At 40.4% G+C, this 17,274-nt stretch overlaps 1 protein-coding gene across 3 annotated transcripts in view; it reads left to right on the top strand.

Moving 5' to 3' along the window:
* The window catches only part of CASS4 (Cas scaffold protein family member 4), a 30,495-nt gene extending 15,462 nt beyond the window's left edge, over positions 1 to 15,033 (top strand). For 2 of the 3 annotated variants that reach the window (XM_077832130.1, XM_077832131.1), the window contains exons 2-7: positions 325 to 756; positions 5,829 to 5,933; positions 6,409 to 6,558; positions 9,425 to 10,783; positions 11,869 to 11,949; positions 12,746 to 15,033. In XM_077832130.1, coding sequence (XP_077688256.1) covers positions 325 to 756; positions 5,829 to 5,933; positions 6,409 to 6,558; positions 9,425 to 10,783; positions 11,869 to 11,949; positions 12,746 to 13,159 — 2,541 coding nt within the window. In that variant the 3' untranslated portion in view covers positions 13,160 to 15,033. Of the gene's footprint in view, positions 1 to 324; positions 757 to 5,828; positions 5,934 to 6,408; positions 6,559 to 9,424; positions 10,834 to 11,868; positions 11,955 to 12,745 lie in introns of those variants that run through there. The other variant, XM_077832132.1, reaches the window with a different exon arrangement.
* Positions 15,034 to 17,274: the final 2,241 nt, after the last annotated feature.

Raw genomic sequence — 17,274 nt, 5'->3', positions numbered from 1 at the left:
CCAGGGGTGTTCATCAGGCTAATGTAATTCATGTTTTCATTGAGATCCTCCTATGGAAGGTGCTAGAGAAATGCAATGTATGATTATAGCATTATTTATTTCTGTAACACACTAAAACATGGCAGGCATATGTTCAAAAGGTTTAACTTCGTAAAACCAATGCCTTGAGAACTGATCCTAGGAATAAATATTAGCAGTTTTGAATTTGCATGAATTTAGGTGCTGAGAAATGTTAATCTGGTAGCTCCATATAACACTTCTGAATAATACAAGCAGTGCAAATATTACTGCATGTGTTCTTTTTTATTTGTTTTTCCTCTCTAGAATACCTTGGCAAAAGCATTATACGACAACAAGGCTGAGTGTTCAGATGAGTTAGCCTTCCGCAAAGGAGACATCCTAACGGTTCTTGAGCAGAATGTTTTAGAGAGTGAAGGATGGTGGAAATGTTCCCTCCATGGAAGACAAGGTCTGGCTCCTGCTAATCGCCTCCAACTCCTTGCTGGTTCCCAGGAAGGAACGTTGTCTCCCTCCTCTGAGCCTGATTCTCAGGAATTGCCCATCAGTCAACAAAATATCTACCAGGTTCCATCAGCTCCCAAGTCTTCCACGTTGTCACCTATGTATGAACGGATGGACAGTTGGATTAAGCCACTTCCTTCTTCTGTTTCTTCTCCACCTACTCAAGAAATATATCAAGTGCCAGCTTTAGCTGCACAATTATTCAGTGAAAAGATCCAAAGCCTAACCAATCAGGTAAGAATATAGCAAGTATAAGGTTTCAAGTGTTGGAAAATACCAGTGAGAGGGGAAGGGAAGCCTGATGGTTTTTACTTTTTCAGCAGACTCCTAAGGACTTGAGAATTTCAGTTGAAAGTTGCAGTGAAGTCAGCCAACTAAACAATGCTTTGTTTAGGCCACTTGAATAAATACTGTTATTCTATTGGAAATATTCCCATAAAACACATATTGTCATCCCTGGAATCACATCACCCCCCACTGAAAAACAGCCACCTCCGTGACAGTAAGTGGCAGCTATATAACTGCCCAATCATTTAGGACAGGAAGTGAAGAGGAATATAATAACTGCTTTGGGTGGAATATAGCAATTTAAGGTTCCTACAAACACATGCTAAAATTCCTTAAGCTATAAAATTCCAGAGCTTCATCCGTTAGTGGTTGAGGCACAGACACATATTCCTTTGGTTTTGACACTTATAGAAGATAATTTGTAACAATGTGGTTATAGAACTTCTTAGCCAGACTATCATCTTCTCTTGCTGCAACTCTCTTCCCTTTAGTCTCTCCACCTCCCATTTCTTCAACAAGTGCAGAATGCTGCTGCCGATCGCCTCATGCACCAGGTCACCTCCTTCTCCAGATAACTCCATTGAGTCCCTATCCATTTCAGGAGTCACTTCAAAACTGCTCCCTTGTTTCAGCTTCTCAGTGAGAGACCCTCTCTTTCTCTGCTCGCCTTTCTTTAGGCTTGGATGCATGTTCACATTTGGGTGATCCCATCAATACTCGGGCACTCCAACAGCCCGTATAAGTGCTAAGTATTATTTTTATTAAATGTGAATTGAGTGCCCTAACATAAGCAGTTGAAAACAGCCATCCCTGTAACAAAGAATTGCCTCGGAGGCCTTCCTAATGAAAAATGAGCAGTAATAGCAGGAATTTATCAGTGAAGTTCACTACAGTTTATTTTACTTTATGTTTTGTCTCACAGACTCATGGGGCCTTGGGTATGGGAGCTTCACATTAACCATCCCCTAAATGAAACTTATGATACAAAGGTTAAATGATCTAAGGCAGAGACTTAAATATTAAGTCAGTCCATAAAGGATGCAGACGATTCATCTAATCATTTACTCTGAGCCATCTCATGTTGCTCCATTTACCTCCTTTAGCCATTTTTCCTACCTTTGCATCAAAAGGAAGGATACCATGACAACAGTGTTGCTCTATGTATTACCTGGTGAACAGATGCTGAAAACCCAAGGGAACTTAGTGTATCTGTGGAGATTGAGGTCCATTTTTTCAAAATTGCACTCCCAGTTTTCATGTGTGATTACCATAATTGCACAATCAAAGTGTGTAACTGAATGTTCAAGGGAACATAGTTAGCCTTCTGCACAGGCAATGACCTAATCTATGCACCTACTTGCAAAGAAGGCGTACACACACTGGGCATGACAGTGCACGAACATTTTGCATATGCAGTTGTGCCCCCAACTTTTAAAAAAATCAGGCCCTGAAATTGTCACATACCCATTTTCCATTGAATTAGGAGCACAAGCTGAGAGTTACATGGCTTTGCTATCTATCTATCTATCTATCTATCTATCTATCTATCTATCTATCTATCTATACTGCTGCCCTGTGATACCTGCTAAGCTGTTATATGTTGACTCTACCTTGTTCAGCTATAGCTGTTTCCTTTAACAAGGAAAGAAAAGTTTCAGAGTAGCAGCCGTGTTAGTCTGTATTCGCAAAAAGAACAGGAGGACTTGTGGCACCTTAGAGACTAACCAATTTATTTGAGCATAAGCTTTTCGTGAACTACATACTGCATCCGATGAAGTGAGCTGTAGCTCACGAAAGCTTATGCTCAAATAAATTGGCTAGTCTCTAAGGTGCCACAAGGAAAGAAAAAACACTTTAAAATCGTTAAGATGTTTCTAATATTTACACTTTCAGGTTTGCCTGAGCTACATCACAGTTGCTACTAAAAGAACAATTGTACCACAGGAGTCAACAGCGACATGTACACATGCATTTAAAGGTGTAGAGGTAGACAGCCCATCTGAGTACAGCAGTACAAATTGAACTATCCTAGATTACCCCATGTAGATGGTATGGGACAACTGGCATATCTTCTGACATGTTCAGCTGTTCTCTGAGCAGCTGGGTGAAGCTACTCAGTCTTTGAGGGACTCTGACTGAAAAAAATAAACCCCTCTGAAAAACCCTGTGTGCATGCTCCACCTACACTTTAAAGATTGTAATTTTTTTTTACTTCTCATCCAATAAAAATTTCAGCCATCTGTTGTCTTAGCTTGCTTGACCCTGAAAATATACAAAGCGATTTCTTTTCTGTAGCAAATCGGGTAATAGGGTATGATATTCACTGATTCACATTTTACTACCAACCAAATAAGATTGTCTGTATCTGAAAGTAGATTTGGGCCAAACCAGAACCTTTTAGCTGGACTCTACTTACCTTCTTACCTGCTCTGCGCAGAAAAATAAAGCCTGTTCTCTTACAGTTCTGTCAGTGTAGATGGTTTGTAAGAGAAATGGCTCCTTTTGCAAAATAATAACAGAATTCACTTTCACTTATTTATTTCCTTTCCTTACAAGAAACTAGTCAGCCAGGCCTTTCTCAAACATGTAACAGGCAGATAAAAAGCTGAGGCCTTGTCCTTCTTCCATATAATATGTCCTTCCACCACATTGCTCTGAATTTGGTGGGTGTGACAGTTCGATGTGGTGGAGAACACTGCCTCTCACTTTTAAATGGCTTATTGCAACATAAAGCTTCAGTAGAAGCTCCTTCAGGTCACAAATTTGGTGTTGCAATGGTTTATGCCTGACTAACTTAATTGCCTTCTGTGATGAGATAACTGGCTCTGTGGATGAGGGGAAAGCAGTGGACATGTTATTCCTTGGCTTTAGCAAACCTTTTGATATGGTCTCCCACAGTATTCTTGCCAGCAAGTTAAAGAAGTATGGGCTGGATGAATGGACTATAAGGTGGATAGAAAGCTGGCTAGATCGTCTGGCTCAACGGGTAGTGATCAATGGCTCCATGTCTAGTTGGCAACCGGTATCAAGCAGAGTGCCCCAGGGGTCAGTCCTGGGGCCGGTTTTGTTCAATATCTTCATTAATGATCTGGAGAATGGTGTGGACTGCACCCTCAGCATGTTTGCAGATGACACTAAATTGGGAGGAGTGGTAGATACACTGGAGGGTAGGGATAGGATACAGAGGGACCTAGACAAATTAGAGGATTGGGCCAAAAGAAATCTGATGAGGTTCAACAAGGACAAGTGCAGAGTTCTGCATTTAGGATGGAAGAATCCCATGCACTGCTACAGACTAGAGACCAAGTGGCTAGATAGCAGTTCTACAGAAAAGCACCTAGGGGATACAGTGGACCAGAAGCTGGATATGAGTCAACAGTGTGCCCTTGTTGCCAAGAAGGCTAACAGCATTTTGGGCTGTATAAGTAGAAGCATTGCCAGCAGATCGAGGGACGTGATCATTCCCCTCTATTCGGCTTTGGTGAGGCCTCATCTGGAGTACTATGTCCGGTTTTGGGCCCCACACTACAAGAAGGATGTGGAAAAATTGGAAAACGTCCAGCGGAGGGCAACAAAAATGATTAGGGGGCTGGAGCGCATAACTTCTGAGGAGAGGTTGAGGGAACTGGGATTATTTAGTCTGCAGAAGAGAAGAATGAGGGGGGGATTTGATAGCTGTTTTCAACTACCTGAAAGGGGGTTCCAAAGAGGAATGATCTAGGCTGTTCTCAGTGGTAGAAGATGACAGAACAAGGAGTAATGGTCTCAAGTTGCAGTGGGAGAGGTTTAGGTTGGATATTAGGAAAAACTTTTTCACTAGGAGGGTGGTAAAGTGCTGGAATGGGTTACCTAAGGAGGTGGTGGAATCTTCTTCCTTAGAGGTTTTTAAGGTCAGGCTTGAGAAAGCCCTGGCTGGGATGATTTAGTTGGGGATTGGCCCTGCTTTGAGCAGGGGGTTGGACTAGATGACCTCCTGAGGTCCCTTCCGACCCTGATATTCTATGATTCTGTGATTTATAGACACACTGTGCAGTATCAAGGGCGTCTCATTGCTGAATAGACAAAATTCAGGGTGGTTTTGGAGTGGGTGAAAAATCCTTTTCCCAGTGTTCATATCTATTTGCACTCTGATAGCATTTTAACTAAACATATCCACAGCCTCCCGTCATGGCGGTATTTTCATTCTTATGCCTCTTAAAACAACGTTTCAAGCAAACAATGAAATAAATCTGTAACAGGTCTATGCATTAGAGCTCCCCCATCAGACTCATGTGCTCTAGGAGTTGGACAGGACCAGAGGAAGAGGTGAGAACAACAGGCTTGCTCCTTCTGAGAGAAGTCCAACCTCCTTTACAGCACCACATACTTTAATAATACTGGTGCTACCGCCCACTATAATCTCCTCTCACTTGAAAACCATGCTCTGAAGTGTCCCTACCCTCTGTTTGCCAGAAGCTGGGAATGGGCGACAGGGAATGGATCACTTGATGATCACCTGTTCTGTTCATTCCCTCTGGGGCACCTGGCACTGGCCACTGTCAGAAGGCAAGATACGGGCTAGATGGACCATTGGTCTGACCCAGTAAGGCCGTTTTTATGTTCTTATGTTCCTGTACCCATAGGGAAGCTGGAATAGAAACCCCATGGATCTCTTTTCAGTTTTACTTTTTGGGAGCCAAAAGATCTAGTTGGTATCTGGATCAGGATTGATTCACTACACATCTTTTATATTTCCTGGGCTATATGTGAGGCCTTTAATCTGGCAATAATTCATCTCTGAAATAGAGTGAAAATACTAGTAAAGGGGAATTATAGGAAAAATAAACCCTGTCTGTTTAATAGGCAGACAGTGAGCAGTTTTCAAGTTTAGGGCCAGTGAATATTTGACAGAAGCTTTTTAATTAACACCCCAAAAGGAATTCTTCCAGCAATGGCCATGAGACTCATCACATTCTCAAAGATGCCCTAAGATCACTTCAACTTTCTCATTACGTTCTTCTTCTTTTTTCCCCCTCAAGCACCAGTTTACTCTTCCTACACCATCTCGGGCCTCCATACCATGTATAAAAAGTGAGGTTTATGATGTTCCATCACCACAACACCGAATAGCCCTATTCACTCAGGTGAGTCCTGTCATGTCACTGAATATGTCCATCAAGTAGGACTGGAATTCAGGACTTCTGAGTTCCTTATCATATGCAACGGTGTTATAAAATTTAAAAGTAAATTATAACTTTTTTATTCATTTATTGTTTGAACTCTGCTATAAAGATTGGTAGAGAATTCTATATGAAAGTTAAAAAAACCCAATAAGAATCTGATTCTCTTTTAAATTTGATACATTTTTTAAAATAATATATCTGGATCCAAATCCTCAAGAATTAACTGTAACATCCTACTGCACCACCTAGTGCCCATCTCCCCTCCCTACAGCATTATGATATTATTCAACAGTTCTGTAGATTCTAAGAACTGGATCCTGCTCTGAGTACACACACAGAATACTTGCATGAACTTAAGGCAGTTATGACCCTAAGTCTTCAAGTTGGTGCAGTGATAAACAGTATTTAAGTCAACCTTACTTTTGTATTTTATTAGAGGTGTGCCACTCCACCCACAGCCAGAAAGGGCTCTATGCCGATCCTCTTCAAAGAATATATCCAGGAAGAGCAGCAACAGCTTTATGACATCCCATCCAGCCCAGAAAAGGCAAAAATCCATGTCCAGCAAGACTCTCCAGTGGGCAGTGTAAGTATTACTCACTGAATGGCAGAGAATAGTCTTTCATTAATACTGTCACACTCATACAGCAGAACACATGAAAGGGTGTATGGTTATACTAATATGCTGTATATGCCTCTGATGTGAGGTGGAGCACCAGCACATAGTTAAGTGCCATCAATCTGCCAAGAAGAATAAACATAAAAACAGCACTAGTCAATGTTACATTTCTTTAATATCATAGAACCATAGAAATGTAGGACTGGAAGGGACCTTGAGGGGTATCTAGTCCCTCCCCCTGTGCTGAGACAGGGTCAAGTGCACCTGTCCAAGATGATCCCTGACAGGTGTTTGTCTAACCTGTTCTTAAAAAACTCCAGTGATGGGGATTCCACAAACTCCCTTGGTAACCTAACCCAGAACTTAACTGTCCTTATAGTTGAAAAGTTTTTCCTAATATCTAACCTAAATCTCCCTTGCTACAGAGTAAGCCCATTATTTCTTTTCCTACCTTTGGAGGTCATGGAGAACAGTTGATCACGGTCCTCTTTATAACAGCCCTTAACATATACCCCCTTGGTCTTCTTCTCCTCAAGTCTAAACATACCCATTTTTTAAACTTTTCCGTAGATCAGGTTTTCTAAACGTTTTATCATTTTTGTTTCTCTCCTCTGGACTTTCTCCATTTTGTCCACATCTTTCTTAATGGGTGGTGCCCCAAACTGGACACAGTACTCCAGTAGAGTAGAGCATGACAGTTACCTCCCAAGTCTTACATACAATGCTCCTTTAATACACCCTAGAGTATTAGCCTTTTTTGCACCTCCATTACATTGCTGACTCACATTCAATTTGTGATCCACTATAACCCTCTCCCCAAAGCCTCCTCTACAGTAGTATTACCTAGCCGTTTTTGTATTTCCCATTTTTGTATTTGTGCTTTTTTTCTTAAGTGCACTTTGCATTTTCTTGTATTGAATTTAATCTTATAGATTTCAGATCAATTCTCTGATTTGTCAAGATCATTTTGAATTCTAAACCTGTCCTCCAAAGTACTTGCAACCCCTCCTGCCTTGATGTAATCTGGAAATTTATAAGTGTATTCTCCACTGAGCTGTAGCTCACGAAAGCTTATGCTCAAATAAATTTGTTAGTTTCTAAATTGCCACAAGTCCTCCTTGTCTTTTTGCGGATACAGACTAACACGGCTGCTACTCTGAAACCTCCATTATCCAAGTCATTAATTAAAATGTTGAATAGTACTTGACCCAAAACAGACTCCCACAGAACCCCAATAGATATGTCCTTCCTGTTTTACAGTGAACCATTGATCCATTGATAACTATTCTTTTAGTGTGTTTTTTCAGCCAGTTGTGCATCCATTTTATAGTAATTTAAACTAGATCACATTTGGTGGATTTCTTACTTTTAATATTAAGTAAGTTTAAAGTAAGAAATGAGACTAGTTATACTGGATACCTGCTGAAGATGGAACTATCATTGTATTTGTTTGCTTACTGTATTTAAAGTGACATTGTCACCAAAAAAGGTGACTCAAGAAACTATTTGGTAAGTAAAAGTGATGTCAGATTCTTATATTCTTGAATATCTGCATGTTTGTAACCTTGAAACAGAATCGAATAACTTGCATTGTATTGTAAGATGAGAGTGTGGTCTAGTGGTTACAGCTAGTCGACATGACTGTATCCAGCTCTGCCAATGACTCACTGCACAACCTTGGGCAAGACACCTAATCTATGCATATCACAGTGTATCCACTTAAAAATAGGAATTATATTATTAATAATAATAATTGCATCATGCCAAAAAGTGTGCTGGGAGCTTTACAAGGATAGCCAAGTAGATAATGAGATCCATGTCCCAAAGAACTTACAATTTGAAATACATAATACCTACACCTCATGGGGATGTGGTGAGACTTCACCAGTATTTGTAAAGCATTTTGAGATCCTTGGGTGAAAAGTGAAAACTGTAGGCTCAGTCGTGATGCATGGACTGGCCTGCTTTGGACGTAGTATGAAGCTCCACACCCCAGCTTAAACTCTGGGAGGGATTGTGCCTCAGTGAGCATCCCATTGTTCAGGGGAGCCATTAGAGGTGCAGCTTGCCCACACCTTGTATATCTGGCCAGCTACATGGTCCAATGAAGGGGGGAAAGTCAGGGACCCACCTCTTCCTTGCCACTTTTGAGGGTGTCTTGCATCCCTGGAAACCTTGGCAAATCACAAACGCTGCAATTGTGCCCAGCGACTGCACACTCCAGTTGCATCTTGAACTCCCTCCCCACCACCCTTGTGAAGCAGCAAAGCACCATCTGGCCCAAAGTGTATATTATTCTTACTACTGGCCTTATTGCACCAGAATCAGTCATCATTTTTCAAGCTGTAGAGGTCAGATGTACACAAGCAGCTATTGTATGCCACTGAATAAGATCAGTATGCATCTCAGGAAGCCTTTGAAAATGTAAACACAGTGCAATTATTTTAGTGTGGTCAGTTGTGCATTTTTTTTTAATTTGCATGTGTGCATATGTTTGTATGACTACTGGAAATTAAAGAGATTGGAATCAGTTCTGCTAGTTAAGAGGGTCATGAAATCTTGTTCGTTGCACTATCTAATACTATCCTTGATCAACATTACCTTACAGTTTGATCATCTGTGGATGTGACAAAAATATACTTGGTCAAAATATTAGATATTTCCTATTTGCAATGTGATTGTGCATTTCAGAGAGGGAGCAGAATTAGAACTAGGTGCCAGAGCCACACCTGGTGTAAATCGGCATAGCTCCATTAATTTAATTGACCTATGCCTCTGGATCTGACCTTATATTTCTAAATGCCGCTTGTAAACCTTGTGTACTGCTTTCCAGGTGTATGATGTCCCCCCCACAACCACAAGAGACCATGACATTTCACTACAAAGTTTGTCTCAAATAAAATCTTTGGGTCATTATAATACCTTGCCAAATCCTCGGAAGTCAGAATGGACTTATGATATTCCAGTATCACCTGAAAAAATGGGTTTAAAAAAAGATCCTTCCGATCGTTCTCTGGAAAAGCAGGTGCTGTATGACGTACCACCAGCCAGATATGGTTCTAGTTTACAAAATGTTCCACCAACAAATATCAAAAGCAAATCAGTGAATCCACAAATGTATGATGTTCCACCAACCCAGAGAAAATTAACCTTTCCTGACATCCCTCGTTATAATGTACCATGCTCACGTAACATGCTACTTTTGCAGCAAAACGGTAACTATCATGTTCCACCAAGCTTTCTGACTCCAAGGGTTGAGCAACAGAACTCTGAACAAAATGTTTATGATATTCCAAAAGTGCTGCCTACTGCTTTACAGCACAGGAAAGGGACTGAAAAAAACAACAGTAGTTTTGGAAACCATACTTACAACATTCCTCCACAGCTGTCAAAAGATGCCAAATTAGAACAAGACAGATTATCAGTTTCCAGTGTGGACAGTAGAACCAGCACCCTATCTACATCATCAAGCACTTCTGCTGAGTCCTCTTCTATGCCATCATCAGAAGAACCTGCAAAAGAAATTAAATTGGAGCTTGACTTAGCCATAGAGACATTGACCAAGCTGCAGCACAGTGTATCCAGTTCAGTTGCAAGTCTGATGATTTTCGTAAGCAGTAAGTGGAGATTCCAGGAACACCTGGAGACAAACCTTGAGGAAATCCATAGAGCAATTGATCACATAAAAGAATCTTTGGGAGAATTCTTGGATTTTGCTCAAGCCATCAAGGTGAATGCCTCTTGCGTCACTGACAATAACCTTCAAACCAGAATTACAACACAGCTGAAAATTCTTACAGACTCATTCCAGATCTTGGTAGAAACAAGGGAAGCACTAAATAACTGCAACTGGTCACTGGAAGTTCTGGTCATTAAGAAACCTCAGAATAACCCAGATGATCTTGATCGGTTTGTTATGGTAGCCCGCACAATTCCAGATGATATCAAGAGATTTGTTTCTATCATCATAGCTAATGGAAAGCTTCTCTTCAAAAAGAATTGCAAGGAACAAGAGACCAAGTCACCAAAAATTGATACAGACCGTAAAATGGCAAAACCGATCCCAATACCCAGAAGAATAGAACTGAATTCACTCCAAAGAAATACTTTGGATAAACCAAACAAAAATAAAGTCTTTTCTGAGAAATCAAGAGAAAATGTCACTGAAGACTGTGATTATGTTCAGTTACAGGTCAGTGTAACATGATTTGCTGCCAATTTTCTGCTTCATGTTGTTTGCAGGTAAGTTTACTTGCTCTATTTTAACTTTGCTTTACCACAAACCTAGCTTTGGTTTATATTCAATTTCACCTGCTAGCCTGATTGCCTACCTCCAGGCTTTTGGGAGGTCTATGGCTACGAATGCCACAGCAGCCACAACCATGACAGCCAGTCAAATATAGAAGGACTAGAGAAGTGGGGCTTGTCCATTCATAGAGAGCAGATCTTGAACCTCACCACTCAGATATGCTTAGGGCTAAAATTTCAGCCCAGCTTCAAACAATGTGCTTCTTTAGGGTGCTATTTGTTTCGTGTCAGCATATTCAACGTTAATAGTTATGGCACAATTTTGTGTTTTCGGTGCACATCAACTATGGTGCCCAAATGCCGGAAATGTCAGCTGCCCTGTTTGTGATTTGTTAGCAAACGTTTTGCAGTTTAGGGGTAATTTACAAAAGGTGTTAACACACAAACCAAATGGTCTAAGCAACTTAATCTCATACTGTAGATTAACTGACCTATTTATTAATTTTCCAGGTGCTTGTCAGTTGAGTAATTTTCCCAGAAAGGGAGAAATGCCAGAGAGTCCAAGAAGCTCACTAGGAACATTGTTCTAGCTCTTGCTTTTACTCGGAAGGCACTCAGATACTATGGGCAGCAGTATAAAACTCGGAAAGAGAGAAAGTATTTCAGTCAAATGCCAGGAAATAATATCTAGACTTAAACAATATTGGAAGTTACTCTGGGAACAGAGTACAAAGAACAAATATCAGACAGCAAATGGCTCTGTCGTAACATATACTGACATTAGCTGGAAGTAGTTCACTGATAATGGGCCCGATGCTACTACTCCTTTCAGGGTCAGCTCCTAAATTTTGTAGTAGAAATTACAGCTGATCACATTATGTTTCTAACAGCAGGTGTCATTCTATACAGTAGCAACATTTTGACTGCATGTAATTTTTAAAACAAGGAATTCTTATACCGCTATATGAAACAAAACCCGTAATATGTTGAAACAATATATAAATCATTTCAAGTGTTTTCATTTTTCAGAAGTCTCCTGGGTTGGAACAGGTGAAAAAAACCCTTTCAGCTAAAGAGATGGCAAAGAAGAATGCAGATTTAAAAACAAAGGTATTTCTGATTTTGAAAATTGTTGCTAGTAAAGGCTTTCGGTCCCTGAAGTTATATATGGCTTCTACACCTTGCTAACATTTTAAAAAGCTAGAATTTGACTGGAAAAATCAATTTTTTATGAAGGGATTTTTTTTTACTGATCTTTTGTCCAGGACCAGTGCTTGGAACGATTTACAAGTCCTGAAAACATTTGTACTAGTCTAGGGAAGTGCTTCTAATCCTCATGTCGTGAGAGCCTGGAATTTTAAATCATAGCATTATTTACTGTCTTGCCTTTTTCACTTTATTTTGAGTATGACTGAACCAGCTAATATCTCAATGGCCACAATAAGAGATGAAACCCTTGATTTTCAGAATTCTGATTACCCACAACTCCCGTGAAGCCAATACCCTGTACAATCAGGCCTAAATACTTTATAGCATTTGAAAACTAGAATTCCAAGTGTTCAGCCTTTTTAAAGCATTGATTTTTAACTCCAACAGTTCTTGTGACATCCACTACTAAAATCATGTTGTAAGTGAAGTGTAAGTATGTGGGCAAAAGGTAGATTACAATTAGGATCATATCATTTTAAGATCTGATATTTCATGGCCTACCAAAGCTAGAAATAGTGCTTTATAATTACGAAAGGTCTCCAGGCTGTGACAATTTTGGAGCTGTGGCAAATCAGCTGCAGCAACGTGAAGAATAATTTATTTAATTGAAACTACAGGAGAATACAGGATAAAGTGGATAAGGAAACAATCTCTGTGTTACCAAACTGAATGTCTTGTTTTCTTTTCCCTTTTTTAGGTTTTCCCACCTTCAAAAAAGCATAATATTCAGAGCAACCTGGACTTGGCAAAGAAAATCACTCTCTCAGAAAATTGTAGACTGTATTTTGATGCCCTTCATAAGGCCATTAGTGTATTTACCAGTAGTCTTAGCAATAATCAACCGCCAGAAGTCTTCATAGCACAGAGCAAACTGATCATTATGGTGGGACAAAAGTTGGTGGATTCTCTCTGTCAGGAAACTCAAGAAAAGGATATTCGGAATGACATCCTCTGCAGCAGCAGCCAGTTTTGTAGCCTGCTGAAGAACTTGGCTGTTGCCACCAAAAATGCAGCAGTGCAGTATCCAAAGACAGGTGCCATACAGGAACTTCAAAATCAAGCTGATGAGCTGTCTAAATACACTCAGCAGTTTAGGGCAATGATGGAATGAAGAAGCCTTTCCATTCTTAGAAGAGAATCCTGGTGAAAACTTTAGGATCTCCCCCGATTTCTGGGTTTTAACCCCTCAACTATGGTATCCTGAGAGCCGAGGAAGACAGGACTCCGCAAAGAACCCAAATGCCAGTCTTAAATCAGCCATACCCTGTCGAGGTTGCTGTTGGGCAATGAAAGGTGTACTAAGGCCCTGAGGAATGTCTACACAGGCTGCGGCAACAATCCTCCCAGTCCAGGTTGACAGATTTGGGTTAGTGGGACATGTTCTGGTGCTCTAAAAACAGATGTATAGATAGCACGTTGAAGTGACAGCTTGGTCTGGACCTCAGAATGTGAAACTCAACCCCTCTTAGACTTTACAGATTGTGCTCCAGCCCAAGCTGCAATTTCAAATCACTGTTTATACACCTATTTTTAGAGTGCTGGTGAAAGCCAGCTACCCCGAGTCTATCACCCTAGGCTAGGAGGCTGACTCCCACGGGCTGTGTAGAGATACCCACTATGACCAGGAATCGAATTTGTACTTTCCACACAACAGTTTAGAGCACTATCTGGAAAATGCTGAGTCAACCCTTCCAATCAATCATTGGAGTGGCTTGGCAAAAATTTCCATAGAGTATGGTTATACACTTATTTTATTATTTGTTTGATTTCTTATCTTTCCAAACAAAGCAGATAAATATATTTTTCTATTCTTTTTCACTTGGAAATGTAAGTGTTGTACTGGTTTTCCTGATAACAGACCAAGATATAAATTGTGATACATTGTTATGTGAAGCCATCATCATTCTCTCTTTTCCAGGGGATTGTTTACCGTATTTGTTTTAAACTACAGATTTTTTAATAAAATGTCATTTACAGATCTTTCATATTACAATGTTATGAGCACAGTATGGAACAAATTCTGGCAGATGATGTGTATATAGGCCACAGAAAACCTATACCCAGCAGCATAGAGAAATGATTGGACTCCCCATACTGGCTCTCATCTAAACCCAAGGAGCAACTGCTTCACAGGTCTTCCATGGGAGAAGCTATAATGGACCATTACAGAATTGGCCTCAAAGTTTAGGGAACATGGTCAGCATGTTTACGATCACAAAACACACATAAGATCCATGCAGACTGTTCATGCAAAATTAAGGTGAATGTCAAGACAGGAATAATCTGTTTATTGGGTTGCTGCTGGCCATAATATGGGTGCACAGTAATGCAGGATACATGTGCACTCATTTTGAGGACAATTCTGCATAGCTGAGGAATTTGAGCCAATGATTTTTGTATGATTTCTCTCTCTTCCTGGTGCTCAGCTATTACAGTGATGGAGGCCATATAAACACCTAGATAGGTTTTTGTGTGTTGTTTTGTATTTTTTTTACCAATTAATTTATTTTTTTTCAAATATGGCTTAAATTTTCAAGTCTTGTTTTCCTTTTGTAGGTACAACTTGTATCTGTATAATTTGCTTCTGATAAGCAGGCAATTAGTTTTGCCATCATTTGCAGTCGCAATTCATTTGTGGATTTAAAAATTCGGGTGCAATTTGTGCCTGTAAAGAAAATTTGGCTAAGTCTCAGTGTAATGTTCCAACATGCAACAGAATGCATTGCTGAAACAGCTGCATTCAGACAGATTTCCAATGGAAGTGCGAAGAAAAAATATTTAAGCCGTTCTTTATTTTGAGCACACTGTACATATTTTGGCCTGGCCTGATATCTGCAGAAATTTGTTCTCTGCATTTCTGATGTTTAATTTTGTTCTTCTGTTTTCCCTTTTAAATGAGTTTTACAATTTTTGTTGTTCACAAAACATTAATAAATAACATATTGATAAAAATAGTTTTAATTTATCAATATACCATTGCAAAAATGATGTTGTGCCTATGTCCTTAACAACTCTCTTACAGACTTAATTGGGCCAAGCAGGAGATGGGGTATTTGGTTTAGGATCTCTTTCCAGTTATTTGATGCAAGAAAAGGGAGCGAGAACAGGAACAAGTAGCGATGGGGCTATCATTGATCCTCTCAGTTCAGACTAATATCTGAACCAGTTGTTTGTTCATTTCCCCATATTTTCCTAACTGTGTTTTCTGAAAGCATTTTAATTTTAGAACCTTCTTACCAAAACAAAAAATAAAAACAAACAAACAAAGCCTGCTTTGAATCAGTTTACATGATGGTATCAATTAAGTAGGTTTTGTAACTCTGAGCTATAGCTCAGTGAAGAGCACCTAACAAACAACCACAAAGAAGTCTAATATAGTACATGTATAAATCCAGGGCAGAAGTAGGCCCTTTGATGTGGAAGTTTCAGTAGTATTTTCTCTGGAAAGAAACTGAACACCAACATAACTGTTACTATTTGTTATTCTTATCAACGAAGAAAGAGTAGAAAAGGATACATGTTAAGGTGGGGATTTTCAAATATAAAATGGGCAAGTAATTTTACTGCACAACATCCAACAGTAATCATTGGTGGGGTTTTAAAGGAAAATTTCATTGCACTATAAACAGTATTGCAAGCATCACATTCAAGTACAAGAAGAGTAAATAACTAAAAAACACAAGGGTCTTAATATAATGAAAATGGTTTATTAAAGAGACTGGCCCAGGATTTGGTAGAAGGATATAGTACTTTTTACTTCTAGGCTGTTTGTTTAAATTTAACCTTTCTGCTGCCTCTTTCAGTGGCCTATGTGAAACCTAGTCTTAATCTAGTTCTCAGTGAGAGGGTGTCCACATGATGACTGTCATCCTTTTAGAGTCTCAGCACTAAGGACATGGTCTGAATGGATCTAGAAATTTACTGGATGGATACATGAGGGCTTACAATGGACCACAATTCTGCAATCTTCACACTGGAAAAATTCCCATTGAAGTCAATGGGAATTTTGCCAGAGTAAGGGCAGCAAAATTTGACCTTTTTGTTTTGTGAAGGTGAAGGAGATTGAGGAGGTAAAAAGAACTGCATGAGAAGTGTGTGTGTGAGAGAGACAGACAGGGAGAGAGAGACATCACTATTGCTGCTTTGCATTCACACTCACATAAATCAAGGTCATAGGTCCACAAAAGAGAGACCCTAAAGGCAGTCTGTTCTCAGATGCTGGCCAATGAAATCTGAAAAAGGTTCAGAAAAGGGCTCATTTTATTTACATACATCTTTCATTCATGCCTGCCAGTGCATGACTCCATTCTGTTTACTTGTTCTCATGTCCCCAGGCCCAGGTGTTTGTCCCTGTGTGCCAGGACCTGTCTTTGTGTGTTATCCGTGTGTGCAAATATGCCAATGTCCATCCCCATGTGCCTATGTGTGCCTACATGCCAGTGCCCAGTCCTCTGTGTTTTGTGCCTGTGCTGTCCCTGTGTGCCTACATGCTAGTGTCTGGCCCTTATACCTGTGCCTCTCAGTTTGCCAAGATGTAAGTGCCCATCCCTATGTTGCCAGCACCCAGTGCCAGAGGCAAGCAACAGCAGGGGTTCGTTGCCCGGTATGCATCACCCAATAATCACAACGGGGTGGAGAAGCAGAAAAATTTATTTGAAGCTTCAAAGAAGGTACAGGGAGAATAGAATCTCAAATCCTGCACCCAGAGCAGGAAGTTACACAGGCTTTTATACATCCTTTCTTCAGCATACTTATCCAATAGGAAGCTGCCCTAAGTATCCATATAGCCAGCCAATCCAGTTACCAGCTAGTTCCCTTGTTCTCTGTACCATCTATTAAACTATAGATATAAAGCTGCTTTGTTCAGCATTGTTCTGCCATATCTGCCCTGTTTGGCCTTGTTTAGTTTCAGGCAGTCTGACTTTGCAACATATTGTCGCAGATCCTCAGCATAACTGCTGCGAGTGCCTCGGGGGGTGGGGGGGGTGGCGCCAAGGACACTTGGGCCTAGTGCGAGGAGGCTTCATCGAGACTTGTGGTCTTCCATCCCCTCGAGTTACCTAGTGGCCATGCCCAGTGTCCCCAACGCCTATGTGCCCGTGCTGTCCTTGTGTGCCTCTATGCCAATGTCCATCCCCATACGCCCAAGGGTTGCCACCTCTGAGGTGCAAAAACCCACGACATCCGGGACGATCCTGACCCCCATAAAAACTGGACAGCTGGCAG

Source organism: Eretmochelys imbricata, chromosome 13 (genome assembly GCF_965152235.1).
Source record: "Eretmochelys imbricata isolate rEreImb1 chromosome 13, rEreImb1.hap1, whole genome shotgun sequence".
NCBI lineage: Eukaryota > Metazoa > Chordata > Testudines > Cheloniidae > Eretmochelys > Eretmochelys imbricata.
Note: the sequence above shows the minus strand (reverse complement) of the source record. Positions and strands in the feature narration are given on the sequence as shown.